The sequence below is a fragment of the Mauremys mutica genome, chromosome 25 (assembly GCF_020497125.1).
Source record: "Mauremys mutica isolate MM-2020 ecotype Southern chromosome 25, ASM2049712v1, whole genome shotgun sequence".
Lineage (NCBI taxonomy): Eukaryota > Metazoa > Chordata > Testudines > Geoemydidae > Mauremys > Mauremys mutica.
In genome coordinates, this window is record NC_059096.1 from 14,590,565 (window position 1) to 14,618,534 (window position 27,970).

The 27,970-nt window shown below is 52.4% G+C and overlaps 1 protein-coding gene across 3 annotated transcripts in view; it reads left to right on the forward strand.

The window, feature by feature from the left end:
- Window positions 1–27,970, forward strand: part of MYO1D (myosin ID) — a 392,910-nt gene that overhangs the window by 273,507 nt on the left and 91,433 nt on the right. The window contains exon 22 of one of the 3 annotated variants that reach the window (XM_044999485.1): window positions 27,455–27,874. The exons of the other annotated variants lie outside the window; for them this stretch is intronic. Within the exon in view, the coding sequence (XP_044855420.1) occupies window positions 27,455–27,482 (28 nt within the window). The 3' untranslated portion in view covers window positions 27,483–27,874. Of the gene's footprint in view, window positions 1–27,454; window positions 27,875–27,970 lie in introns of those variants that run through there. 3 annotated transcript variants of the gene reach the window in all.

Sequence of the window (27,970 nt, forward strand, 5' to 3'; positions counted from 1 at the left end):
CGTTTTTCTGGGCGGGTGGAGGAAAGCGATCATCTCCTGTCTATGGAGCTACAGCTGTCTTTCATAAAGATAGTGACTCTCCAGACAGATTTGGAATGAAGATCAGAAGGTAACACAATACATCCTCTAGTATCCTATCTGAGTTAACCCCAGGAGGTAAAATCCTAATGGGGACAATGCAGTTTGAGGTTTTCCTACAAGTTAGCAAGTTCAGTTAACCTATGGGGGGGCCTAGGTTTACCTCAACCTGCTAACTAGGAAGACCTACGGGGCTGTGTTATGTAAGAGGTCAGACTAGATAATCACAACGGTCCCTTCTGGCTTTACAGTCTATGAATCGTGCAAGCTACAGACTGGCTGGTCTTCACCTGGATTTTATCTCCTGCTAACCTGAGCTAAGGACAAGCCTTTTTTCCTATTGAAGACAAGGCCAGAGAAGGAGGTGGTTAAAGCACAACAAAATGTACATGTGGTATGTAGTGTCATTCACAAAAGAATTGCAGGGCACATGACACATTATCAAAACGTTAAAAGCAATGCAGAGCAGTAGGCAAGAGAGATTGCTTTAATATGATTAGCCATGCTGGCCATTGTAAATGAAAACAGGGATGGAGATCCACACATGGAATACAATTGCTAGTGACCATTTCTGAAGACTGTAGGTTATACCTCTGATAACCTGCTATGCTGCTTACCTTAGGCTATGTCTACCCTACCCTGCTGTTCAGACTATGGGGATGTGAATAGCACTATGCACCAAACTGCTGTGCAGTAACTCCCCCATGTGCACGCTGCAGGCATGAACTGAAAGGTCCTATGTAATGCAAACTAAGACCCTTTTAGTTTGCACACGCAGCATCCACACATAGGAGTTACAGTGCAGCATGTTGGTGTGCACTGATATTCACCCCTCCATTGTCCAAACTGCAGGGTGGTGTAGACATTGCCTTATTTCACAAGTGTGTGTTCAAAATGTTACTCTTTTGCCTTTCTGGAGGTCATTGTGTTAGGCTACACACACAGGAATGACTGAAAGTTACTTGTGTTCCCATTGAACCTGTTAAAACCTTTGTAACAAACATGGTAAACCTTCCTGGGTTGGAGTCCCTAATGTGAAAGGAATAGTTTAAGTGCCAGCTTTAATGCAAGTCCTTTTTCACTTCCTTCTCTTTCAGCCCAACTCCTACCCTCTTTTTGGAATCCACCTTTCCCGAGGCTTGGCACTTTGCTCACTGTACATGCCAGTGGAATTAGCAGTTAGTATTGCGTCTCATTTAGAGCCTCACTAGTCTGCCATCACTGTCTTGAAGTGGAGAGGGAATATGCAGAAATGTTTGAATTGTGAAAGATGCTACTAAAAACTGGCAGGAACTTTGTCTTTAGTTCTTAAAAACAGTTCCTAAATCATGGAGCTTAGGGTTTGAGATGAGTTTTTTCAGTAACGAGACAGGGCAGCTACTGACCTTCATACAGAAGCACTGGAGGGCTGTTCGAGCCTGGTTAGAGGTGACCTCTGTCCAATCTCAGTAGATGTTTTAGACCACATTCATCACCTTGGCATTGAAGTGCTTTGCAGAAAAAGTCATTGAAAACTTTCTCTCCCTCTTATGGGTGGGTAATTTATTATCAATCATTAATATTAATAAACAAACTATCATTACTTATGCTGGATAGGCCAAGATGCAGATGGTGGTAGTGGTGTTTATATTGCAGTAGCACGTGGCAGCCCAGTTGTAGGGCTTCGCTGTAGCAGGTACTGTGTGTACACCACAAAAAGACAGCCCCTGCCCCGAGAGCTGGTCACTCTTACATCTCAGGGACAGATGTTCCCGAGCTATGAGACCCCTGTTGAGAAAATCTGCCACCCACTTACATTTTACTCTGACTAGTGGCAGTGCCTTTGTCCCTGGTGAGCATAGCTTTCGATGTTTCTGACCAACCTGGTGTGGCAGCCAAGAGACATTTGGGATGTTAAAAATGTTCAGAGCAGTTGTGGCTTGTCCTGATTAGCAAAGAGTGAGTACAGCTGTTGGCTGAGTAAATATTGAAAGAATTTTGTTTTATGGCACCTTTCTGGAGGAATGATAAAACGTATTGTAAAAAGGTTGTTTCCTAGGCCTTCTCATAAAGAAGAGCTAGTCTACACTGGAAGCGCTACAGCGGCGCACATATACCAATGCAGCTGTGCCACTGTAGCACATCTGGTGAAGATGCTCTGTGCTGAGCTCTCCTGTTGGCATAATAAAACCACCTCTGCAAGAGGAAGTAGCTATGTCTGAGGGAGAAGCTCTCCTGTCGACACAGTGCTGTCCGCACTGGCGCGTAGGTCGGTGTAACTTATATTGCTTGGGATGTGGCTTATGCATACCCCTGAGTGACATAAATTGTACCAACATAAGTGGCAGTGTGTACAAGCCCGATGTGTCAGGTAATGTGATTCACTTCTAAATATACACTCTCAGTATGAGCTGAGTCAATAGAGAATGTCACAGGTGAGTCAAATCTTGAGTCAGAGCTTTAGATTCATAGCAAGCTAGAGTTGGTTCTGAAAGCAGAGAAGATTGGACAGGTTGAATTATTAAATCAATTTCCTTTTACCAGTATCTTAAATATCTGAAGTGTTTATGAAAAAAATCTGTAGCTGCCACCAGCCATTCAGAGGTTAACTTGGGATGAGAGCATGGACAATGCTTTATATCCCAGTTACATCCCAAGTTTAACACGTGAAGAGAGCCTTTTGCAAGCCCTGTGCAATGGGCTGAATTTCGCCCTTAGTGAATACAGAACTATTCTCTGTTTTCCTAAACTGCTGTAGTTGTTTGAATTATGATAGCACCTAGAGGCCCTAACTGAGCTCAGGGCTCCCTTGTGCGAGGCACTGTATGTACACATAGATAATCCCTGATCCAAAGTGCTTACAGTCTAAATAGACAAGACAAAGGATGAGAAAGTTCTGTCACTGTACAGACAAGAGATCTAAGGCACAGGACAGTGGCTTGCCCAAAATCACAGGAAGTTTGACAGAGCCAGATATTGATCTCCAGTCTCCTGGATCTCAGTCCAATTTCTTAACCACATCATGCTTATTGCTGTGATCTCTGCTTCAAAGGATTCAGAAAACCAACTAGCTCTGATTCTGGTTAAGAAGGCCTCATGTACATATCGAGTTGACCATTTCAACTGTCATGCTTGTGCTCAGTGTAGAAAAGAGCATAAGCTAGTTAAAAGATTTCTGAAAATAATTCTTCGGGATACATTTGATAATGGCCTAGCCTTGAATGTTTTTTAACAACATTAACAGTGATGACACAATGGTTAGCTGAAAGTGTTTTAAAACTACTGCATATGTAGTGTAGAAATCATCATGATATAAAATGTAGAATGAAAGTTTCTGCAATGCTGACTGTTTGAAAGGCTTTCTCTGTTAATTTATACTTATTTAAAACATTGGTGGGTGGGGCATGGTCTTAACCATAACAACCTACATTAATTGCTACTTGAAAGCAAAGAAGAACCAGAATTGCCCACAGTTTCAGGAGATAAAACATGTTTGGTGTAAACAAAGGAATTGACAAATGTTCTTTCTATTCTTTGTTGTCCATAACAGTATAGGTGAAAATTAAAGTTATTGCAAACAAAGCTTTTGCAAACACATTTTAAGTGAGAGATTTTTAAACCAGTCTTTGGAGCAGAGTGAAGATTGCTATCCGAATAGTAAAGTACCTTAGGCCAGCGTTTCTCAAACTGAGGTCACCGCTTGTGTACGGAAAGCCCCTGGTGGGCTGGGCTGGTTTGTTTACCTGTGATGGTCACACAAACACCACCCTATACCGGAAACCTACTGTCCACTATACTTACGTACATGCCTCCAGCTTTCATCCAGACCACACCGCACGATCCATTGTCTACAGCCAAGCTCTACGATACAATCGCATTGGCTCCAACCCCTCAGACAGAGCCAAAAACCTACAAGATCTCTATCAAGCATTCTTACAACTACAGTACCCACCTGCTGAAGTGAAGAAACAGATTGACAGCACCAGAAGGGTACCCAGAAGTCACCTACTACAGGACAGACCCAACAAAGAAAGTAACAATGCCACTAGCCGTCACCTTCAGCCACCAACTAAAACCTCTCCAGTGCATCATCAAGGATGTACAACCTATCCTGAAGGACGATCCATCACTCTCACAGATCTTGGGAGACAGGACAGTCCTTGCTAACAGACAGCCCCCCAACCTGAAGCAAATACCAGCAACCATAGACCACACAACAAAAACACTAACCCAGGAACCTATCCTTGCAACAAAACGTGTTGCCAACTCTGTCCACATATCTATTCAGGGGACACCATCATAGGACCTAATCACATTAGCAACACTATCAGAGGCTCGTTCAGCTGCACATCTACCAATGTGATTATATGCCATCACGTGCCAGCAATGTCCCTCTGCCATGTACATTGGCCAAACCAGACAGTCTCTATGTAAAACAATAAATGGACACAAATCAGATGTCAAGAAGCATAACATTAAAAAACCAGTCGGAGAACACTTCAGTCTCCCTGGTCACTCGATTAGACCTAAAAGTCGCAATATTACAACAAAAAAAACTTCAAAAACAGACTCCAATGAGAGACTGCTGAATTGGAATTAATTTGCAAAATGGACACCATTAAATTAGGCTTGAATAAAGACAGGGAGTGGATGGGTCATTACACAAAGTAAAACTATTTCCCTGTGTTTATTCCCCCCCCCCCCCCACTGTTCCTCACAACTTCTTGTCAACTGCTGCAAATGGATCATTTTCATTACCACTACAAACAGTTTTTTTCCTCTCCTGCCGGTAATAGCTCACCTTAACTGATCACTATCCTTAGAGTGTGTATGGTAACACCCATTGTTTCATGTTCTCTGTGTGTGTGTGTGTATAATATATATATATCTTCCTACTGTATTTTCCACTGCATGCATCCGATGAAGTGGGCTGTAGCCCACAAAAGCTTAGCTCAAATACATTTGTTAGTCTCTAAGGTGCCACAGGTACTCCTGTTCTTTTTGCAGATACAGACTAACATGGCTGCTACTGTGAAACCACTACTGACAGTGGGTGTCAGATGCATGCAGCCAACCAGGGCTGATTACTATTTAACTGGAAGGCCCTATCTGAACTAGGGAATTTTAGTGGCATAGACAAGGACATATGGAATTAAGCCCTGCTTCAGCAAACCATAGTTAAAACAAATTACTACTAAATCAGTTAACACTGTAAATTATTAAAACTCTTAATCTTTTCCCCTCAGTATTGGTAGTGGAATAAGACTACTCAGTTTCACTTTTGATGATGACCAATTTCACTTTCAGGTTCTCAGATGCCCTGCATAATGCAGCTGTTTTAGGGTTTCTAATACTGCATGTGAATGATATTGTAAACCCACCCTGGCTTTTTTGAGGGGTGGAGGAGAAACAATATTTTTATTTATAAAACATTTCTATTAGTATTAGTTTTGTACAGCTCTTTCCCTTTCCTTTTTAACAAAAGAAAATTGGGAGCCCGAACTCTACTTCCAGAGTGGTAGCCGTATTAGTCTGTATCAGCAAAAACAGAGGAGTCCTTGTGGCACCTTAGAGACTGGGGCCTTGGCTACACTTGAGAGTTACAGCACTGTTGGTGGCTTTATAGCACTGTAACTCACTCCCCGTCCACACTGGCAAGGCACATACAGCGCTGTATCTCCGTGGCTACAGCGCTGGTTGTACTCCACCTCCATGAGAGGAATAAAGAGTATAGCGCTGCTGCGCCAGTGTAAACAGAGAATAATTTTAGTATGCTGTGACTGACCTCCGGAAGCTTCCCATAATCCTTTTAAGTGAAAGGCTACTGTAGTGCCCATCTTTAAAAAAGGGAAGGAGGAGGATCCAGAGAACTACAGGCCAGTCAGCCTCACCTCAGTCCCTGGAAAAATCATGGAGCACTTAGAGGAGAGGAAAGTGATCAGGAACAGTCAGCATGGATTCACCAAGGGCAAGTGATGCCTGACTAACCTAATTGCCTTCTATGAAGAGATAACTGGGTCTGTGGATGAGGGGAAAGCAGTGGATGTGTTGTTCTTCTTCGAGTGATTGCTCCTATGCATTCCAGTCAGGTGTGCGCGCCGTGCGTGCACGGCTCTTGGGAATATTTTTACCCTAGCAACTCCGGCGGGCCGGCTGGGCGCCCCCTGGAGTGGCGCCGCTATGGCGCTGGATATATACCCCAGCCGGCCCGTCCGCTCCTCAGTTCCTTCTTACCGCCCGTGACGGCCAGTTAGAACAGTGGAGTGCTCTCTGTCCTCCACAGCCCTAGCGTTTCTCTACCTTTGTATGTATATAGTTGTTAAGTACTTAGTTGTTAGATAGTTGAATAAGTTAGTTAGTTATAGTTTAGGATAAGGGAATAAGGGGGGTTTACCCCTCTTCTTCCGCAACCGGTGCGGGCTCATGCCCAAGGCACCGGGGTTTAAGCCCTGTGCGACTTGCCAGCGGCACATGCCGGTCGGGGATCCGTACGACTCCTGCCTGCGCTGCCTCGGGGAGACTCACCGTCCAGATAAGTGCCCTATCTGCACGGCTTTTAAACCTCGTTCGAGAAAGGAGCAGGACAGTCGTTTGAAGCAGCTCCTCATGGAGGCAACGCTCCAGCCCCCGGCACCGACCCCACCGGCGCCGAAGTCATCATCGGCGCGCAGCGCACCTGCGGCCCCGAGCCGATCTGGTACCGAGGCTCCTCGGCCTCTGCGAGCGGCACCGGCGACCCGGCACCGTTCCCTCTCCCCGTCAAGAAAGCGTAAGCCAGCGAAGGCGACCTCGCAGCCGTAGCCTTCGGGACCAGTAGCCCAGGCATCACCGACGCCTCCGGTACCGGCTGTGGCGGTGCACAGACCGTGCACCGTACCGTTGACTCCGGCGCCACAAGGGCCGTTGAGTCCGGTACCACCTTGCTCCCTGGTGCCGACCGCGGTCGAGCTACAGCTCCCATCCATGCCCGAGACGTTCTCGACGGCGAGAGAGCTCATAGAGCTCACAGAGGCACCGAGCCCCCAGCACCGCCGGTGTGGGCTGTTAAGTCAGCGGGCAAGCCGGCTATGATGCGGCCCCCTTCCCCTGACGGACGGGATAGACGGCGCTCCAGGACTCGGTCTCGCTCCCGGTCCCGAAGACAGTCACCGTCGCGCCGCTCCAGGTCCCGGCACCGCTCTCCATCGCGGTACCGTTCACCTTCTCAACGCCGGTCGCAGTCCCGGTACCGCTCAACATCGCGGTACCAGTCGCACTCCCGGAGAGGCTCCCAGTCCCGATCACCGTCCCGTCGGCACCGCAGAAGGTCCAATTCCCGGCACCGTTCCCGGCACCGTGACTCCAGGAGCCACTCCCGGCACCGCTGGTCGAGATCCCGGTCGAGCTCCCGGCACCGGTCGAGCTCCCGGCACCGCGGCAGTCGATGGTCTCGTTCACCATCTCGGTACCGCAACGACCGGCACCGACCCTCGGCACCGTCCGGGGACAGGTTGCCAGTTTCGACGGCGCAGTCCATCAGCGCCTCCGCACCTCCATGGCCATCCCGTCACTCATCGGTCACTTCGCGGGCAGACAGCTATGGCCATCTCCAGGCAGCCCCGCACGGACAAGTCCACGGGGCACAGCAGTGGGGTTTTTGGGTCCCCTGGGCCCAATACAAAGCTCAAGGGCTACCTTGCCCCCAGCGGACCCCAGCCTCCAAACACAGAGTGCCGGAGGCCACTGTCAGCAGGTCGCCCCCATCACCGGGTGAGGCCCAGTTACCCCCTGATCCCACGGAGCATCCACGGTCCGAGTCAGCTGCCCACCCCATAGAGGAACCACTTGCGGAGGTGGTGGTCTAAGGTCTGTCCTCGTCATCTTCACCAGACGAGGCGGTGGCGGGGGCTTCTACGGCAGACCCTCCGCCTATTGACTTGCGGGCCCACCAGGACCACCTTCGCAGGGTGGTGAAGGCTATCGACCTCCCGGTAGCGGAGGTCACTGAGGACGAGGACCCGGTGACAAATGTAATTGGAGCTGAGGCTCCAGTGCGGGTGGCCTTGCCATTCATCCGCACTATTCAGAAGAACGCCACTACCATCTGGCAGTCACCGGCGTCCGTCCCTCCCACCGCCCGCGGTGTCGAAAGGAAGTACTCCGTCCCCCCCACGGCGTACGAGTACTTATACACCCATCCTGCACCAGACTCACTCGTCGTCCAGTCGGTCAACGACAGGGAGAGGCATGGTCAGCCAGCTCCAGCACCGAAGTCCAGGGAAGCGAGGCGCATGGATCTGTTGGGCCGAAAGGTCTATTCGGCAGGGGGTCTCCAGCTCCGAATCGCCAACCAAATGGCCCTCCTCGCCAGATACACCTTTGACATCTTGGTGTCCCTGGCGAAATTCGCAGAGCTGATCCCAACAGCCTTGCGCCAAGAGTTCACGGCCCTCCTGGAAGAGGGCAAGAAGTCCTCCAGGTCCTCCATCCAGGCCGCTCTGGACTCCGCGGACTCGGGTGCTAGAACCCTGGCCTCAGGAGTAACCATGAGGCGCATCTCCTGGTTGCAGTCCTCCACATTGCCACCGGAGGTGCAGTACACCTTGCAGGACCTACCCTTCGACACTCAGGGTCTGTTTTCTGAAAAGACGGATTCCAGAATTCAGACCCTGAAGGACGGTTGCATAGCCATTCGCACTCTGGGTATGCACACACCGGCTACCCAGCGAAGGTCCTTTCGGCAGCAACCCTACCGGCCATTTAACCAGCCTAGGTCGCGACCCTACAATAGCAGGCGTCCCGGCCTGAGTCGCCGTAGACCATCGGGCAACAGGCGCAACCAGAGCCAGGCACCTTCCAAGGCTCCGCAAGGGCCCAAGCAGGCGTTTTGATGGGACGCCCGAAGATGGCCCATCAGTCTCTTTACCGGATCCTTCCCGTTTATTTTGCAACCGCCTTTCCCACTTTCTTCCGGCGTGGTCCCAAATAACATCGGACAGCTGGGTGCTTCGTACAATCCAGTCTGGTTACCGCCTTCAATTTGTTTCGCCCCCTCCTTCCCACCCGCCTTCCCTGTCCCTCTTCAGGGACCCCTCTCACGAGCAATTCCTCCTACAAGAGGTCGAGACTCTGTTGAGCTTGGGTGCCATAGAGGAGGTGCCTCACGACATGCGGGGCAGGGGATTCTATTCCCGATATTTTCTCATCCCCAAGGCGAAAGGAGGTCTTCGACCCATATTGGACCTCCGAGAGCTCAACGCGTATGTGCTCAAGCTCAAGTTTCGCATGGTCACCCTGGGGACCATCATTACCTCCCTGGATCCGGGAGACTGGTTTGCCACCCTCGATATGAAGGACGCGTACTTCCATATCGCAATTTACCCTCCCCATCGACGCTACCTGCGTTTCATGGTCAACGGTGCGCACTACCAATTTGTGGTGCTACCCTTTGGCCTGTCCACCGCGCCGAGGGTCTTCACCAAATGCATGGCAGTAGTCGGTGCATTCATGTATACCCATATCTCGACGACTGGCTGGTTCGCGGGACATCCCGACAGCTGGTAAAGGACCAGATGGCAGAGATACTATCCCTGTTTCGGTCCCTTGGCCTTCTCATCAATGCCGAGAAGTCCACTCTAGCTCCATCGCAGCGGGTGGAGTTCATCGGAGCGGTCCTCGACTCCACTTTGGCCAGGGCCTGCCTCCCATGCTCTCGGCACCAAACAATGGTATCTATCATCCAGGACCTTCTCACCTTTCCCATGACAACGGTTCGGTCCTGCCTGCGCCTCCTGGGCCACATGGTGTCCTGTACGTTCGTCACGGCGTACGCAAGGCTCCGCCTTCGCCCCTTTCAGTCTTGGCTGGCGTCGGTATACCGCCCGCACCGCGACTCAATAGACATGGTAGTCACCGTTACAAAGCCGACACTCGCTTCGCTCAGCTGGTGGCTGAACCCGGAGGTCGTGTGTGCAGGAGTCCCGTTCCGTCCTCCTCGCCCATCCATCACCTTGACCACGGATGCCTCGGCGTTGGGATGGGGGGCTCACCTGGGCGACCTTCACACCCAGGGTCTCTGGTCCCCCCAAGAGCTCGCTCTCCACATCAATGTCCGGGAGCTGCGAGCGATCCGCCTAGCGTGTCACACCTTCCGCGCCCGTCTGCAAGGCCGCTGCGTGGCCGTCTTCACGGACAACACGACGGCAATGTTCTACGTGAACAAGCAGGGCGGAGCCCGCTCCTCCCTCCTCTGCATGGAAGCGATGCTCCTGTGGGACTTCTGCATGACCCACTCCATTCACCTGGAAGCTTCATTTCTTCTTCGAGTGATTGCTCCTATCCATTCCATTGTAGGTGTGCGCGCCGTGCGTGCACGGTTCTTCGGAACATTTTTACCCTAGCAACTCCGGCGGGCCGGCTGGCGCCCCCTGGAGTGGCGCCGCCATGGCGGCTGATATATACCCCAGCCGGCCCGTCCGCTCCTCAGTTCCTTCTTTCCGCCCGTGACGGCTAGTAGGAACAGTGGAGTGCTCCCTTACCTCCACAGCCCTAGCGTTTCTCCGTAGTTTAGTGTATATAGTTGTTAGTATTTTGTTAAAGTTTCTTGTTATAGTTGTTTAGTTAGTTGTATAGTGTAATAGTTAGGGAATTAGAGGGGTTAGCCCTCTTCTTCCGCCCCGGTGCGGGCTTATGCCCGGAGCACCGGGATTCAAGCCCTGCGTGGCTTGCCAGCGGCCGATGCCAGTGAGTGACCCGCACGACTCCTGCCTCCGCTGCCTCGGAGAGTCGCACAGGACAGATAAGTGCCCGATTTGTGTGGCTTTTAAGCCTCGGACGAGGAAGGAGCGGGACTCTCGTTTAAAACAGCTCCTTATGGAGTCGGCTCTCCAACCTCCGGCACCAGCTCCTTCGGCACCGAAACCGGCCTCCGTGTGCAGCGCACTGGCAGCACCGAGCCGCTCCGGTACCGACACGTCTCAGCACCCTGCTCCGAAGACCCGGCACCGCTCGCTCTCCCCGAGGAAGAAGCAAAAGGTGCCGAAGACGGCCACTGCAAAACAGCAGCAGAAGCCGTTAGTCCAGCCGCCACCGACCAAAACGGTACAGGCTGAGACAGTGCACAAGAAGTGCACCGGGCCGTCGACTCCGGCGCCACAAGGGCCGTCGAGTCCGGCACCGCCCAGCTCCCCGGTGCCGACCGAGGAGGAGCTGAGGCTCCCATCCACGCCAGAGGCGTTCGCGACGGCGAGGGAGCTGATCGACCTCACGGCCGATACGGGCCATCAGCTTCCAGCACCGCCGGTGCGGACAGTGAAGTCCATCGGAAAGCCACTGATGATGCGCCCTCCGTCTCCTGGCGGCCGAGGTGATCGGAGCACCATGATCCGCTCTCGCTCCCGTTCTCCCTCTAGACGGCGGTCGCCAACGCACCGGGGCTGAGCCGCACGACGGTCAACGTCGAGACGCCGCTCCCCATCTCGTCACCGGTCGCAGTCCCGGTACCGCTCGCAATCGCGGTGCCGGTCGCACTCCCGGCGGCGCTCTAGGTCCCGGTCACCAAGTCGCCGGCACCGCACCAGGTCCGGCTCCAGGCATCGCGGGCGATATCGAGACTCTCGCAGCCGCTCACGGCGACGTCGCTCCCGATCCAGGTCTGACTCCCGGCGCCGCCGGTCGAGCTCCCGGCGCCGTCGGTCGAGCTCCCGGCACCACGCTTCGCGCAGATCCCGTTTGCCCATCAGACCGCATGACGACCGGCACCGTCCGTCGGCACCGGAGCGACAGTTTACTCCGGCACCGGACGTCCGCCCGGGAACCGCAACGGCTCCTCCCTGGCCTTCGAGGGAGCCCTCAGTTGCTTCTCCTGAGGGCAGCGTGGTAGACTTCAGAGCGGGGTCTCTGCCGCAGGACCATGGACCCCAGCAGTGGGGATTTTGGGTGCCCTGGGCCCAACATGAGCAGGGACCTCCCCTCCCTCCGAGACAGCCTGGCTCGGCGCGCTCGGTGCCGGTGGCCACTGTCAGCAGGCCACCCCCGTCTCCAACACCACAGACCGCCACTCACGGCACGCCGTTGGGGCAGGAGACACTGGCACCTGATCGCCCAGAGGCAGAGCAGGCACCTGAAGAGGTGCTTCCAGGTCAATCCTCGTCCTCCTCTCCCGACGAGGCTGTGGCAGGGGCGTCACCATCGGAACCCCCGCCTATTGACCTGAAGGCGCACCAGGACCTTCTGCGGAGGGTAGCGAAAGCCATCAACCTACCCGTCGAAGAGGTCCAGGAGGTGGATGACCCCATCACGGATGTCGTGGGAGCAGACGCCCCCGTGAGAGTGGCGTTACCGTTCATCCGCACAATCCAGCGGAACAATGCCGCCATTTGGCAGTCGCCATCCTCCGTCCCTCCCACGGCACGCGGCATGGAGAGGAAATATTCCGTACCACCTAAAGGGTACGAATACCTTTATGTGCACCCCACACCGGACTCCTTAGTAGTACAGTCCGTGAACGACCGGGAGCGTAATGGACAGCCGGCAGCTGCGCCCAAGTCTAAGGAGTCCAAACGCTTGGACTTGCTCGGACGCAAGATTTACTCGGCGGGCGGCCTCCAACTCCGCATCGCGAATCAAATGGCCTTGCTATCCCGGTATACGTTTAACATCCTGGGATGCCTGGGGAAATTCGCGGAGCTGACCCCACAAGACTCCCGCCGAGAATTCTCGGCCCTCCTAGAAGAGGGCAAGCTGGCCTCCAGGACCTTGATTAAAGCAGCGGTCGACTCAGCGGACTCGGGGGCCAGGACGGTGGCGTCCGGGGTAACCATGCGACGCATTGCGTGGCTGCAGTCGTCCACTTTGCCGCCGGAGGTGCAATATACCCTCCAGGACCTCCCCTTTGAAATGCAGGGCCTGTTTTCTGAGAAAACTGACACCAGAATTCAGACCCTGAAGGACGGACGAGTGGCAATCCGCACTTTGGGGATGCATACACCGGCCACTCAGAGGCGTCCCTTCCGGCAACAACCCTATCGGCCCGGGCCGCAAGCCAGATCTCGGCCATTTAATAACCGCAGGGCCCCATTCCGCCGCAGACCATCGGGCGAGCGGCGTAACCAGTCCCAAGGCTCGTCCAAGGCCCCAAGCTGGCCTTTTGATGGGACGCCCGAGGACGGCGCACCACTCTCACCCCAGGATCCATCCCCTTTGTTTTCAAGTCGTCTTTCCCGCTTCCTTCAGGCGTGGTGTTCTCTAACATCAGACAGCTGGGTGCTCAACACCATCCAGCACGGCTACCGCCTACAGTTTATTTCGCCCCCTCCCTCCCACCCACCTTCCCCGTCCCTCTTCAGGGACCCCTCTCACGAGCAAGTCCTCTTACAGGAGGTCCAGTCTCTGTTGAGCGTGGGTGCCATCGAGGAGGTGCCCCCCTGCAGGCGGGGCAGGGGATTCTACTCCAGGTATTTTCTCATCCCCAAGGCGAAAGGAGGTCTTCGTCCCATCTTAGACCTCAGGGAGCTGAACAAGTACCTCTGCAAACTCAAGTTTCGGATGGTAACCTTGGGGACCATTATCCCTTCCTTGGATCCGGGAGACTGGTTTGCCGCCCTCGACATGAAGGATGCTTACTTTCATGTGGCAATTTACCCCCCTCACAGACGCTACCTGCGCTTTATGGTCAATGAGACCCACTACCAGTTTGCGGTGTTACCCTTCGGCCTCTCCACCGCACCGAGGGTATTCACCAAATGCATGGCGGTCGTGGCCGCAGCCCTCCGTCGTCGTCGAATTCATGTGTACCCATATCTCGACGACTGGCTGATTCGTGGTCGTACCCAAGACCTGGTAGCAGCTCAGGTGTCCGAGATACTGCATCTGTTTCGGTCCCTCGGCCTGCTTGTCAACGCCGACAAGTCCCACTTAGTTCCGACTCAAAGAGTGGAATTCATAGGAGCCGTCCTCGACTCCACTCTGGCCAGAGCCTGCCTCCCTCGGGCTCGACACGAGACGTTGGCCTCCCTGATACGGTCACTGCAGGCCTTTCCAACGACAACAGTGCAGTGCTGCCTACGTCTCCTAGGTCACATGGCAGCGTGTACGTTTGTGACCGCACACGCAAGGCTGCGACTTCGCCAGTTCCAAATGTGGCTGGCATCGGTGTACCGCCCTCAGCGCGACCCACTGGATATGGTGGTGGTGGTGCCGAGTCCCGCTCTCCAGTCGCTCACCTGGTGGCTGGATCCGGAGACAGTCTGCGCAGGGGTTCCGTTCCGCCCTCGGCCGTCGATCACCCTGACCACGGACGCGTCGGCGCTTGGATGGGGGGCTCACATGGGAGACCTGCACACCCAGGGCCTCTGGTCAGCCCAGGAGCTCTCCCTCCATATCAACGTCCGGGAGTTGAGAGCGATCCGTCTGGCGTGTCTCGCCTTTCTGTCTCACCTTCAGGACCGCTGTGTAGCGTTGTACACGGACAACACCACAGCCATGTTCTATGTCAACAAGCAGGGCGGAGCTCAATCCTCCCCGCTTTGCAAGGAGGCGATGCTCCTCTGGGACCTTTGTGTGACCCACTCGATTCGCCTCGAAGCGTTTTTTCTGCCGGGGGTGCAGAACACGTTGGCCGACCGTCTGAGCAGGTCCTTCGCCTCCCACGAGTGGTCGCTTCGCCCAGATGTGGCTTACACAATCTTCCAGAGGTGGGGGTTTCCCCAGGTAGACCTCTTCGCCTCCCGGGCCAACAGGAAGTGCCACAGGTTCTGCTCCTTCCAAGGTCAAGCTCCAGGCTCCCTCTCGGATGCGTTTCTCCTGCCGTGGACAGAGTCCCTCCTTTACGCGTTCCCGCTCGTCCACCGAGTGCTGCTCAAGCTTCGGAGGGACAGGGCTCGCGTAATACTCGTCGCTCCGGCCTGGCCGAGACAACATTGGTACACCATGCTGCTCGAGCTGTCGGTTCGGGATCCCATTCCCCTCCCGCTATGGCCGGACCTCATCACTCAGGACCTCGGCAGGCTTTGTCACCCGAACCTGCAGTCGCTGCATCTTACAGCTTGGTTCCTGAGTGGTTGACCGACGCAGAGAGAGGATGTTCGGCGGCGGTGCAGCAAGTTCTGCTGGAAAGCAGAAAGCCTTCCACGCGCTCTACTTACCTCGCGAAGTGGAAACGCTTTGCGCTATGGTGTGACCAGCAAAGTCTTAACCCCTTCTCGGCCCCCATCCAGACCGTCCTCGATTACCTCTGGTACCTGAAAGGTCAGGGTCTCGCGATCTCGTCCCTCAGGGTACACCTGGCAGCGCTGTCAGCCTTTCGACCCGCTATAGGAGGTCGCTCCGTCTTCTCCAACCCAATGGTTGCCCGCTTCCTTAAAGGGTTAGACCGGCTCTACCCTCAGGTGCGTCCTCCTGCTCCGACTTGGGATCTGAACCTGGTTCTCGCCCAGATGATGGGCCCGCCCTTCGAGCCCTTAGCCACGTGCTCTCTGCTCCATCTCACCTGCAAGACAGCCTTTCTCGTGGCAATCACATCCGCCAGGCGAGTCTCGGAACTCCGCGCCCTGACGGCGGGTCCCCCGTATACCGTCTTCCACGGGGACAAAGTGCAGCTTCGACCGCACCCGGCCTTCCTCCCCAAGGTGGTCTCGGCCTTTCACCTCAACCAGGAGATCTTCCTCCCGGTCTTTTTCCCGAAGCCGCACGCCTCACCTCGTGAGCAGCAGCTCCACACCCTGGACGTCCGCAGGGCCCTCGCTTTCTACATTGACCGGACGAAGCCCTTCCGGCGTTCGACCCAGCTGTTTGTAGCGATTGCAGACCGCATGAAAGGCGAGCCTGTATCTTCCCAGCGGATTTCCTCCTGGGTGACGGCCTGCATACGAACATGCTACGAGCTTGCTCGCGTCCCCCCGTGCCGACTCACTGCGCACTCGACCAGGGCGCACGCCTCGTCGGCCGCCTTCCTGGCCCATGTTCCCATCCAGGACATCTGTCGAGCGGCCACCTGGTCTTCTGTCCACACCTTCGCCTCCCGCTACGCGTTGGTGCAGCAGTCTCGAGACGACGCAGCCTTCGGCTCTGCGGTATTACACTCCGCCACGTCTCATTCCGACCCCACCGCCTAGGTAAGGCTTGGGAATCACCTACAATGGAATGCATAGGAGCAATCACTCGAAGAAGAAAAGACGGTTACTCACCTGTAGTAACTGGTGTTCTTCGAGATGTGTTGCTCCTATCCATTCCAGACCCGCCCTCCTTCCCCAGTGTCGGAATAGCCGGCAAGAAGGAACTGAGGAGCGGACGGGCCGGCTGGGGTATATATCAGCCGCCATGGCGGCGCCACTCCAGGGGGCGCCAGCCGGCCCGCCGGAGTTGCTAGGGTAAAAATGTTCCGAAGAACCGTGCACGCGCGGCGCGCACACCTACAATGGAATGGACAGGAGCAACACATCTCGAAGAACACCAGTTACTACAGGTGAGTAACCGTCTTTTCTTCCAGGAGTGCAGAACACGCTGGCCGACCATCTCAGCAGGTCGTTCCTCTCACACGAGTGGTCTCTTCATCCGGATGTGGTGCACACAATTTTCCGGAGGTGGGGGTTTCCCCAGATAGACCTGTTTGCCTCCAAGGAGAACAGGAAGTGCCATCTGTTTTGCTCATACCAGGGTCGCTCCCCAGGCTCCCTGTCGGACGCATTCCTCTGCTCCTGGACGGATCACCTCCTCTACGCCTTCCCTCCGTTCCCGCTCGTACACCGAGTGCTACTGAAGCTTCGGAGGGACAGGGCCCATGTCATACTCGTCGCTCCGGCCTGGCCGAGGCAGCACTGGTACACCCTGCTGCTCGAGCTCTCCGTTAGGGATCCCATGCCCCTCCCGTTATGGCCGGACCTCATCACGCAGGACTTCGGCAGGCTCTGTCACCAGAACCTACAGTCCCTCCATCTTACAGCTTGGGACCTGCGTGGCTGACCCACGCAGAGAGGGACCGTTCGGCGGCAGTGCAGCAAGTCCTGCTAGAGAGCAGAAAGCCTTCCACTTGCTCCACCTACCTTGCGAAATGGAAGCGTTTCGCGCTCTGGTGTGATCAACGAGGCCTCAGTCCCTTCGTAGTCCCTATCCCTACCATCCTGGACTACCTCTGGTACCTTAAGGAGCAAGGTCTTGCGGTCTCCTCCTTGAAGGTGCACCTGGCAGCCGTGTCCGCCTTTCGTCCATCCATGGGAGGTCGTTCCATCTTCTCCAACCAGATGGTTTCCCGCTTCCTTAAAGGCCTGGACCGCTTGTACCCGCCGGTGCGGCGTCCTGCCCCGACCTGGGATTTAAACCTCGTTCTGGCCAAGCTTATGGGACCGCCCTTTGAGCCTCTGGCCACATGCTCTCTGCTCTACCTCTCCTGGAAGACAGCCTTCCTCGTCACAATTACATCAGCAAGACGAGTCTCCGAGCTCCGTGCCCTAACAGTTAGTCCACCATACACCGTCTTCCATGGAGACAAGGTGCAGCTTCGACCACACCCGGCCTTCCTCCCTAAGGTGGTGTCGGCCTTTCACCTTAATCAGGAGATCTTCCTTCCGGTCTTCTTCCCGAAGCCGCACGCCTCACCTCGTGAGCAACAGCTTCACACCCTGGACGTCCGCAGGGCCCTCGCTTTTTATATCGAGCGGACGAAGCCCTTCTGGCGTTCGACCCAGCTGTTTGTAGCGGTCGCCGATCGCATGAAAGGCGAGCCGGTCTCCTCGCAGCGGATTTCCTCCTGGGTGACGGCATGTATTCGGACATGCTACGAGCTTGCTCGCGTGCCATCATGTCGCCTGACCGCTCACTCGATGAGAGCGCATGCCTCGTCGGCCGCCTTCCTTGCCCATGTCCCCATTCAGGACATTTGTAGAGCGGCCACCTGGTCTTCTGTCCACACCTTCGCTTCCCACTACGCGTTGGTGCAGCAATCCAGAGACGATGCAGCCTTCGGCTCCGAAGTCTTACACTCTGCCACGTCTCACTCCGACCCCACCGCCTTGGTAAGGCTTGGGAATCACCTGACTGGAATGCATAGGAGCAATCACTTGAAGAAGAAAAGACGGTTACTCACCGTAGTAACTGTTGTTCTTCGAGATGTGTTGCTCCTATCCATTCCAGACCCGCCCTCCTTCCCCACTGTCGGAGTAGCCGTCAAGAAGGAACTGAGGAGCGGACGGGCCGGCTGGGGTATATATCCAGCGCCGTAGCGGCGCCACTCCAGGGGGCGCCCAGCCGGCCCGCCGGAGTTGCTAGGGTAAAAATGTTCCGAAGAGCCGTGCACGCGCGGCACGCACACCTGACTGGAATGGATAGGAGCAACACATCTCGAAGAACAACAGTTACTACGGTGAGTAACTGTCTTTTCCTTGACTTTAGCAAGGCTGTTGATACTGTGTCCCACAGTATTCTTGCCAGCAAGTTAAAGAAGTATGGGCTGGATGATTGGACTATAAGGTGAATAGAAAGCTGGTTAGATCGTCGGGCTCAACCGCTCCATGTCTAGTTGGCAGCCGGTTTCAAGTGGAGTGCCCCAAGGGTCGGTCCTGGGGCCGGTTTTGTTCAATATGTTCATTAATGATTTGGAGGATGGCGTGGACTGCACTCTCAGCAAGTTTGCAGATGACACTAAACTGGGAGGAGTGGTAGATATGCTGGAGGGTAGGGATAGGAAACAGAGGGACCTAGACAAATTAGAGGATTGGGCCAAAAGAAACCTGATGAGGTTCAACAAGGACAAGTGCAGAGTTCTGCACTTAAGACAGAAGAATCGCATTCACCTTTACAAACTAGGGACCGAATGGCTAGGAAGCAGTTCTGCAGAAAAGGACCTAGGGGTTCCAGTGGACGAGAACATAAGAATGACCGTACCGGGTCAGAACAAAGGTCCATCTAGCCCGGTATCTGTCTACCAACAGTGGCCAATGCCAGGTGCCCCAGAGGGAGTGAACCTATCAGGCAATGATCAAGTGATCTCTCTCCTGCCATCCATCTCCATCCTCTGCCGAACAGAGGCTAGAGACACCATTCTTTACCCATCCTGGCTAATAGCCATTTATGGACTTAGCCACCATGAATTTATCCAGTTCCCTTTTAAACATTGTTATAGTCCTAGCCTTCACAACCTCCTCAGAAGCTGGATATGAGTCAACAGTGTGCCCTTGTCGCCAAGAAGGCTAATGGCATTTTGGGCTGTATAAGTAGGAGCATTGCCAGCAGATCGAGGGATGTGATCATTCTCCTCTATTTAACATTGGTAAGGCCTCATCTGGAATACTGTGTCCAGTTTTGGGCCCCACACTACAAGAAGGATGTGGAAAAATTGGAAAGAGTCCAGCGGAGGGCAACAAAAATGATTAGGGGGCTGGAGCACATGACTTATGAGGAGAGGCTGAGGGAACTGGGATTGTTTAGTCTGCAGAAGAGAAGAATGAGGGGGCATTTGATAGCTGCTTTCAACTACCTGAAAGGGGGTTCCAAAGAGGATGGATCTAGACTGTTCTCAGTGGTAGCAGATGACAGAACAAGGAGCAATGGTCTCAAGTTGCAGAGGGGGAGGTTTAGGTTGGATATTAGGAAAAACTTTTTCACTCAGAGTGGTGAAGTACTGGAATGGGTTCCCTAGGAAGGTGGTGGAATCTCCTTCCTTAGAGGTTTTTAAGGTCAGGCTTGACAAAGCCCTGGCTGGGATGATTTAGTTGGGAATTGGTCCTGCTTTGAGCAGGGGGTTAGACTAGATACCTCCTGAGGTCCCTTCAACCCTGATATTCTATGATTCTATGTTTGGCCAGTGTATATGGCAGAGGGGCATTGTTGGCACTTGGCACATATCACATGTGTAGATGTGCAGGTGAATGAGCCCCTGATGGTGGGGCTGATGTGGTTAGGTCCTATGATGGTGTCCCCTGAATAGAGATGTGGACAGAGTTGGCACTGGGGTTTGTTGCAGGGTTTGGTTCCTGGGTTGGTGTTTTTGTTGTGTGGTGTGTAGTTGCTGGTGAGTATTTGCTTCAGGTTGGGGGGCTGTCTGTAAGCGAAGACTGTCTTGTCCCCTAAGGTCTGTGAGAGTGAGGGATCGTCCTTCCGGATAGGTTGTAGATCCTTGATGATATGCTGGAGAGGTTCTAGTTGGGGGCTGTAGGTGATGGCTAGTGGCATTCTGTTGTTTTCTTTGTTGGACCTATCTTGTAGTAGGTGACTTCTGGGTACCCTTCTGGCTCTGTCAATCTGTTTCTTCACTTCACCAGGTGGGTATTGTATTTGTAAGAACGCTTGATAAAAATCCTGTAGGTATTTTTCTCTCTCTGAGGGATCGGAGCAAATGTGGTTGTATCTTAGAGCTTGACTGTAGACAGTGGATCATGTGATCCATTGTCTACAGCCTCTACTTGAGTTTTACTGTAACCTAAATTACATTTTATGTACATGTACAGTCGTCTGGTGGGCAAATATACAAACTGGCAAAACTGGTCAAACTATTGGCTTAATATTATTTGAGGTTGGTTTAGATCTTAGAGTCTTTGAAAAAAAATTCTAGAATAAATTCATTGTAGCTTTCTTTATCACCAAGAATCTTTGAAGATTGTTGAACCCTGTGCAAATTTATCTAGTCTCTGTTTTCCAGACTTCTTGTGATTCTTGAAAAATGAAGTATGTGGATTAGTGTCACTTTCAGAGTGGAAATTGAACAGGAGGAGTTCTAGAGCTTTCACAGGAAGTGACAATTCTTAACGTGCTATTTTCTGTCATCCCTTTCAGTTTGTACCTTGGGTTTTTTCAGTCACCGATGCTATCTGCTGTTCTAAGGAAGCCACCGATGAAAGCTAGTTAAGAAATCAGATAAAGGATCATTTAATTTCTTTAAACTCAGCATCATGATATCACCAGAGAAGGTAGCGGAATTAGTTGTTTGGCCAGTTTTCATAGAGACAAAGCACCCTTTTGAGTGCACAGTATTCATGGATAAAAGGAGCTAACCTCTTGAACTTCAATGGAAAGATTTTATCAGAAGTTGAAGCTGTGTTGTGAGCAAGATACAAAATTACCAGTCTTGGCAGAAGTTGATTTTTATTTTTTTTTATAATTTTGATGGATAATATTGGTCTATTTTTAAACATTTTTAGATTTTTATCTATTTAAATTTTGATGGTTGCAGGAAATTATGGGTGGGAGTCAGGCAGTGAGAGAGTAAGTCAATTATTTAATGACAGTAGATGTTGAGATTAAAAAAAAAAAAAGCTTTGTAGCCACTAAAATACAAACTGTCAACATCACATCAAACTAAATATCCTTAAATCAAACCAATAAGTTCTCAAGCAGTATTTTCTTACTTTCTTACTGTATGTTTCTGTTATCGATGGAGATATTTGTTCCTCAGTTTGGGTGTCTATGGTGAAATAGATGTTTACCGACATTTACCAGTAAAAATCTAATCCTTCCAAGTCTCCAGATTCCCTAATAGAGCAGTGTTCATTGTCTCTGAAATGAGTTCATAACTATATGACCTATGCAGTTCTTGTCTGCCAGAGAGCCCTGGTTCTCCTTCGAGTGATGGTCTCTATTCGTATTCCACCGAGGGTAATGCGCATGGAGCTTTTCAAAATAGCAGTGTCTCTTGGTCCACCCATGTGCCTCTGCGTTACCTCGTGGTTTTGCCTGGGGCGATAAAGGGCAGGATGGACCAACTGCATCTTTAGTTCCTTCTCGCCGCCGCATGGTCCGAGTCGGAGCTTCAACTGTCCTCTTGTCCTTGGTGATGCATTTTCCAAACTTTTATTGAAAAACTGTTGTTCTTTATTTATTCAGGATTTTGTTGTTTATGTACTAGTTATCTTGTTTCCGCAAGTTTTGTAGGATTACGGACTGGGGACGCTGCTCCGGCAGTTTCCTGCCAAACAATCCACAACACACACATACCCCAACACCCACGTGTGGATATTGGCCATAGTCAGGATTTCCATGGTTTTCTGTAGTAATTTTCTTGTTTCTGAAAGTCCTGCAAATCTTAAGACTCAGGATATCAGTTTGGCAGTTCCCCACCAAACAATCTCCCCTCTCTTCCCCCGCAGCACCTGCATCTGGGTACTGGAGTTTGATAAACAATCCGGGATTAAAAGTGCGCTTCCTGCCCTTGTTTGTTCTCCCTCAGTGACAAACACCAACGTTGTCTGTACAGCTTAGGGGAAGCCCACACTGTGTCCAGGTGCATCAAAAATCCCCAACAGCTGGAGACGGGACACTAGATGTGAAGGGCTCTGAGTTACTATAGAGAATTCTTTCCTAGGTATCTGTCTGATGGGCCTTGCCCACATGCTCAGGGTCTAACTGATTGCCATATTTGGGGTTGGGAAGGAATTTTTCCCCAGGTCAGCTTGGCAGAGACCCTGTGGGGGTTTCACCTTCCTCGGAAGCATGTTGCACAGGTCACTGACAGGTTTAAAATAGTGTAAATGGTGGATTCTCTGCAACTTGAAGTCTTTAAGCCATGATTTGAGGACTTCAGTAACTCTGCCAGAGATTAGGTGTCTATTTCAGGAGTGGGTGAGGTTCTGTGTCTTGCAATGTGCAGGAGGTCAGACTAGATGAACACAATGGTCCCTTCTGACCTTAAAGTCTGAGTCTTTGAACGTCAGTCACTCCTTCCCTGCCCGTAAACAGGAAGGCAGAGCCCTCCACGTTAAGAGGCACCCTATGGCTGTTTCCATGGGGTTACAGTTGGACCCTGGCCGGGAGAAACACCCCTCCCCCCCCCCCACACACACACCTCATGTATTGGCCTGAACAATCCAAAAATGCTCCCAGGCCTGTTGCCACCAGTACCAGTGCTACGGACCCCACGCCAGGGCCTAGCCAAGAGTCATGGAAGCATGCACATAAACATGGCAGTAAGTCTTCCTCCAGGTCTAAGAAAGACGCCATGCTGTCCATAAGCTCCAGTCAAGAATGGGCACCATGCTCTAAGAACCACAAAAGTGACTACGTTGATCGGGAGAGGCTTAACCACCCCTGGGCCTCATGAACCGCTCACACTGGAAAAGATGCAATTTCCGCATGCCTCAGTGAGGGGCCCATACCCAATTTGCCACCTTCTGCCTGTGTTCATATGACGCTCCCCTCTCCATAGGATCCATTGGCACCACCATTGATGCAGGACTCTAGTTCCTCCTCAGAGTCTGAGAGGCCCAGACTTTACACATGGCCCACTGCTTCCTTTCCAAGGACATGACTATCAGACGGTCCCTACGGCACCATGGCAATATCCTCCCTGACCTCAGTCCAGGAGCCACTGGTACCCAGCTCCCTGGTCTCCACAGCTGCAACAGCAGGATCAACCAGATTGGCCATATTGAAGCTCATGGCCCCAGTACTCACCTTCAGAACTGTCCCATTCAATGTGGGAGGGACTATCCTGTATCACCAACCCATCCTCTGCCGAGTAGATGCTTGGAATCAGGATTAGACGATGCCCTGATCAGCTCGGTACCGGCAGATCTGGAGGGATGTATTTTAAACAATCCTTATTGAGGTTGCAGGAATAAACCATCCCGATGTGTAGAAAGAATAGTAAATATGGCAGGCGACCAGCTTGGCTTAACAGTGAAATCCTTGCTGATCTTAAACACAAAAAAGAAGCTTACACGAAGTGGAAGATTGGACAAATGACCAGAGAGGAGCATAAAAATATTACTCAGGCATGCAGGAGTGAAATCAGGAAGGCCAAATCACACTTGGAGTTGCAGCTAACAAGAGATATTAACAGTAACAAGAAGGGTTTCTTCAGGTATGTTAGCAACAAGAAGAAAGTCAAGGAAAGTGTGGGCCCCTTACTGAATGATGGAAGCAACCTAGTGATAGAGGATGTGGAAAAAGCTAATGTACTCAATGCTTTTTTTGCCTCTATCTTCACAAACAAGGTCAGCTCCCAGACTGCTGCACTGGGCAGCACAGCATGGGGAGGAGGTGACCAGCCCTCTGTGGAGAAAGAAGTTGTTTGGCACTATTTAGAAAAGCTTGATGAGCACAAATCCATGGGGCCGAATGCACTGCATCTGAGGGTGCTAAAGGAGTTGGCGAATGTGATTGCAGAGCCATTGGCCATTATCTTTGAAAACTCATGGCAATCGGGAGAGGTCCCGGATGACTGTAAAAAGGCTACTGTAGTGCCCATCTTTAAAAAAGGGAAGGAGGAGGATCCAGAGAACTACAGGCCAGTCAGCCTCACCTCAGTCCCTGGAAAAATCATGGAGCAGGTCCTCAAGGAATCAATTCTGAAGCACTTAGAGGAGAGGCAAGTAATGAGGAACAGTCGCCCTTGGTGAATCCATGCTAAGTCATGCCTGACTAACCTAATTGCCTTCTATGAGGAGATAACTGGGTCTGTGGATGAGGGAAAAGCAGTGGATGTGTTGTTCCTTGACTTTAGCAAAGCTTTTGATACGGTCTCCCACAGTATTCTTGCCAGCAAGTTAAAGTAGTATGGGCTGGATGAATGGACTATAAGGATGTGGAAAAATTGGAAAGAGTCCGGCAGAGGGCAACAAAAATTATTAGGGGGCTGGAACACATGACTTATGAAGAGAGGCTGAAGGAACTGGTATTGTTTAGCCTTCAGAAGAGAAGAATGAGGGGGGATTTGATAGCTGCTTTCAACTACCTGAAAAGGGGTCTCAAGTTCCAGTGGAGGAGGTTTAGGTTTGATATTAGGAAAAACGTTTTCACTAGGAGGGTGGTGAAGCACTGGAATGGGTTACCTAGGGAGGTGGTGGAATCTCCTTCCTTAGAGGTTTTTAAGGTCGGGCTTGACAAAGGCCTGGCTGGGATGATTTAGTTGGGAAGTGGTCGTGCTTTGAGCAGGAGGTTGGACTAGATGACCTCCTGAGGTCCCTTCTAAAGCTGATATTCTATGATAATTCCAAGAGGGGACTGTGTAATCAATTTCCCCCTCGCCCCCAGACATACCCTCGACATACCATTGGAAGTGGTGCAGAACAAGCAGCACCGCCTACTAGATCTTCTATGCGCATTGGTACTGGCCAGGGTGGCCCTACCAATCAACAAAGACATTCTGCAACCGGCACGCACTGTGTAGCATACCTTGGCCACATGCTGCCCCTTCCTCCCCTCAAAGGAACAGACAAAAATTACCTAAAGGTCTGAGTTCCTGTTATCTCATCCTCCGCCCAACTCCCTGGTGATTCAGGCTGCTACAGAGCGGGCTAAACTGCGCGCACACTCCACCACGACTGACAAGAAGGGTAAGGAACTCGACCTAATTGGTCACAAGGTCTTCTCGGCCAGCCTCCAGTTCTGGATCTCTAACTACCTGGCGCCGATGGCCAAATACGACTTCTTATACTATGGACAGATGGCAAAATTTGCAGATAGGCTACCTCAACAGGATTGTTCTGAATTCCAAGATAGTCTAGAGCAAGGCAATTTGGTCGCTAAGTCCATATTTCAGGATGCGGTTGATACAGCAGACACATGCTCGCACGTTTTGGCAACTGGAATCATTATGAGGGAATCCTGGTTACTCTGCACAGGTTTCCTTAGGGAAGTAGAGGAAATGATTTGAAGATCTCCCTTTGACAAATCACATCTCCTCAACCAAAAGACGGATGACTCCTTGCACTCATTAAAAGATTCTAGAGCCACCTTACGATCCTTAGGTGTATATATACGTCAGCACCAAAGCAAAAGTTTTGTTGCCCACTGCCTACACAACGTTAAAGAACTCTCCAGTTCTACCACCAGCAGGCCTACGAACCTTCCCAGAAACACCCTAAGGTTCACAGAGCTTGTCTATCTGTTCCAAGAGTACAATCCTCCACATAGCACAGTCTGCGCCTAAGCAATATTTCTGAGTGCAACTAGAGAGTCATCAACCACTTTGCACCTCAACACTCTGGCTAACCACCCCATTTGAGGTCTTTCTCAAACTCTTTCTGTATGATTACAACGGACAAGTGGTCCTGGATTTCATTCAGTGCAGCTATACAATGGAGTTTGTGACACCACCTCCCCGATCCCATTCCAAGGATCACTCTCTTACCCTAGAGGTGGAGTATCTCCTGCAATGAGGAACAGTGGAACCAGTCCCTGCAGCCCTTCAAAGCATGGAATTCTACTCCAACTATTTATTGGTACCAAAGAAGAAGGGAGGATGGAGACCACTCTTGGATCTCACACATAGGGTTACCAACCCTCCCAGTTTTGCTGGGAGTCTCCCAGAAGAAGGCTCTATCTCCCGGAGGCTACTGCAGCCAATCTGGGAGATTTTAGGCACTAAAAGTCTGGTGGCGCAGCGGGGCTAAGGCAGGGTCCCTGCCTGCCCTGCTTCACTCCCAGAAGCGGCCAGCATATCCCTGCAGCCCCTTTTGGGGAGGGAGGGGGTCTCCGTGCGCTACTCCCGCCCCCAAGCACTGACTCCGCAACTCCTATTGGCTGGGAGCTGCAGCCAATGGGAGCTGCAGGGGCAGGTACGGGCAACATGCAGAGACCCTCTAGCCCTCCACACCCCCAGGGGCCGCAGCAACATGCGCTGACTCTACAGCTCCCATTGGCTGGGAACTAAGGCCAATGGGAGCTGTGGGGATGGTGCCTGCGGGCAGGGGCAGCCCAAGGAGACCCTCTGGCCACCCCAACCTAGGAACCGCTGCGAGAGGGATGTGCCAGCTGCTTTTGGGAGCCGCCTGAAGTAAGCGCCACACCCCTCATCCTCTCCTGCACCCCAATCTCCTGCCCCAGCCCAGAGCCTGCACCCCACACCTCCTTCTGCATCCAAACTCCATCCCAGAGCCCGCATCCCCTCCTGCACTCCTGCCCCAGGCTCGGCCCGGAGCCCCCTCCCACACTCCAACCCCCCAGCCCAGAGCCTGCATCCCCTCCCCCACCCTAGCCCCGTGCCCCAGCCAGGTGAAAGTGACAGCAAGTGATGGAGGAAGGGGGACTGGAGTGAGCGTGGGTGGGGCTTCAGAGAAGGGACGGGGCAGGGGTGGGGCAATAGTGCTTGAGTTTGTGCAGTTACACAGTTGGCAGCCCTACTCACACGCCTCAACCTTTACATTCTCAAACTGAAGTTCCGCATGGTCACACTTGCGGCTGTCATCCCCTCACTAGAAAAAGACGTGGTTTACAGCTCTCAATATTCAGGTTGTCTACTTCCCATAACGACATATACACATCACAAAGATGGTTCCTGAGGTTCATGGTGCATCCTTGACACTTCAAATACAAGGTCTTCCTGTTCGGACTAACCATTGTCTCACGTCTTCAGAAAGGTGGTAGCGGCTCACATCCAGCGACAACGAGTCCTTGTCTTCCCTTTCCTAAACAACTGGCTGCTGGCGGCACAATCCAGAAAAGAAGCTTGGGAATCGATGTCCCTAACTTATTCTACTCCTCTTCTCCTTAGGAATGAGCATCAACGTCAAAAAAAATGATTTTGCGCCCTACATGATCCCTAGAATTCATAGGCGCACACATCGATGCAGCCTCCACACACGCCTATCTGCCAAAAGACAATAGGTTCCAGAGTTCACTGGACCTGATCGCCTTAGTGACTTCCAGTCCCTCAGTCTCAGCCAGAACTTGCCTTCCCTCCTTGATCACGTGGCAGCATGCATGTAAATCACACTGTTCACTCATTTACACCTCCACTGTCTACAGCTCTGGCTACAGAGCGTCTACTCCCCCATGCGCCAGTGCATATACAGCATTCTCACCGTTCCACCATTCCCTTCGGTGGTGGACAAACACACTCCAGGTTTGCTCAGGAATGCCCTTCCTCTTGCCTTCGACAACCGCTACAATTATAATGGACGCGTCACTCGAAGGCCGAGGCACCCCTTGAGAGATCGCATGACACAAGGCACTTGGACTGCCCAAGAAGCCAGGATGCATATCAACATCCTCAAACTACGAGTGCTAC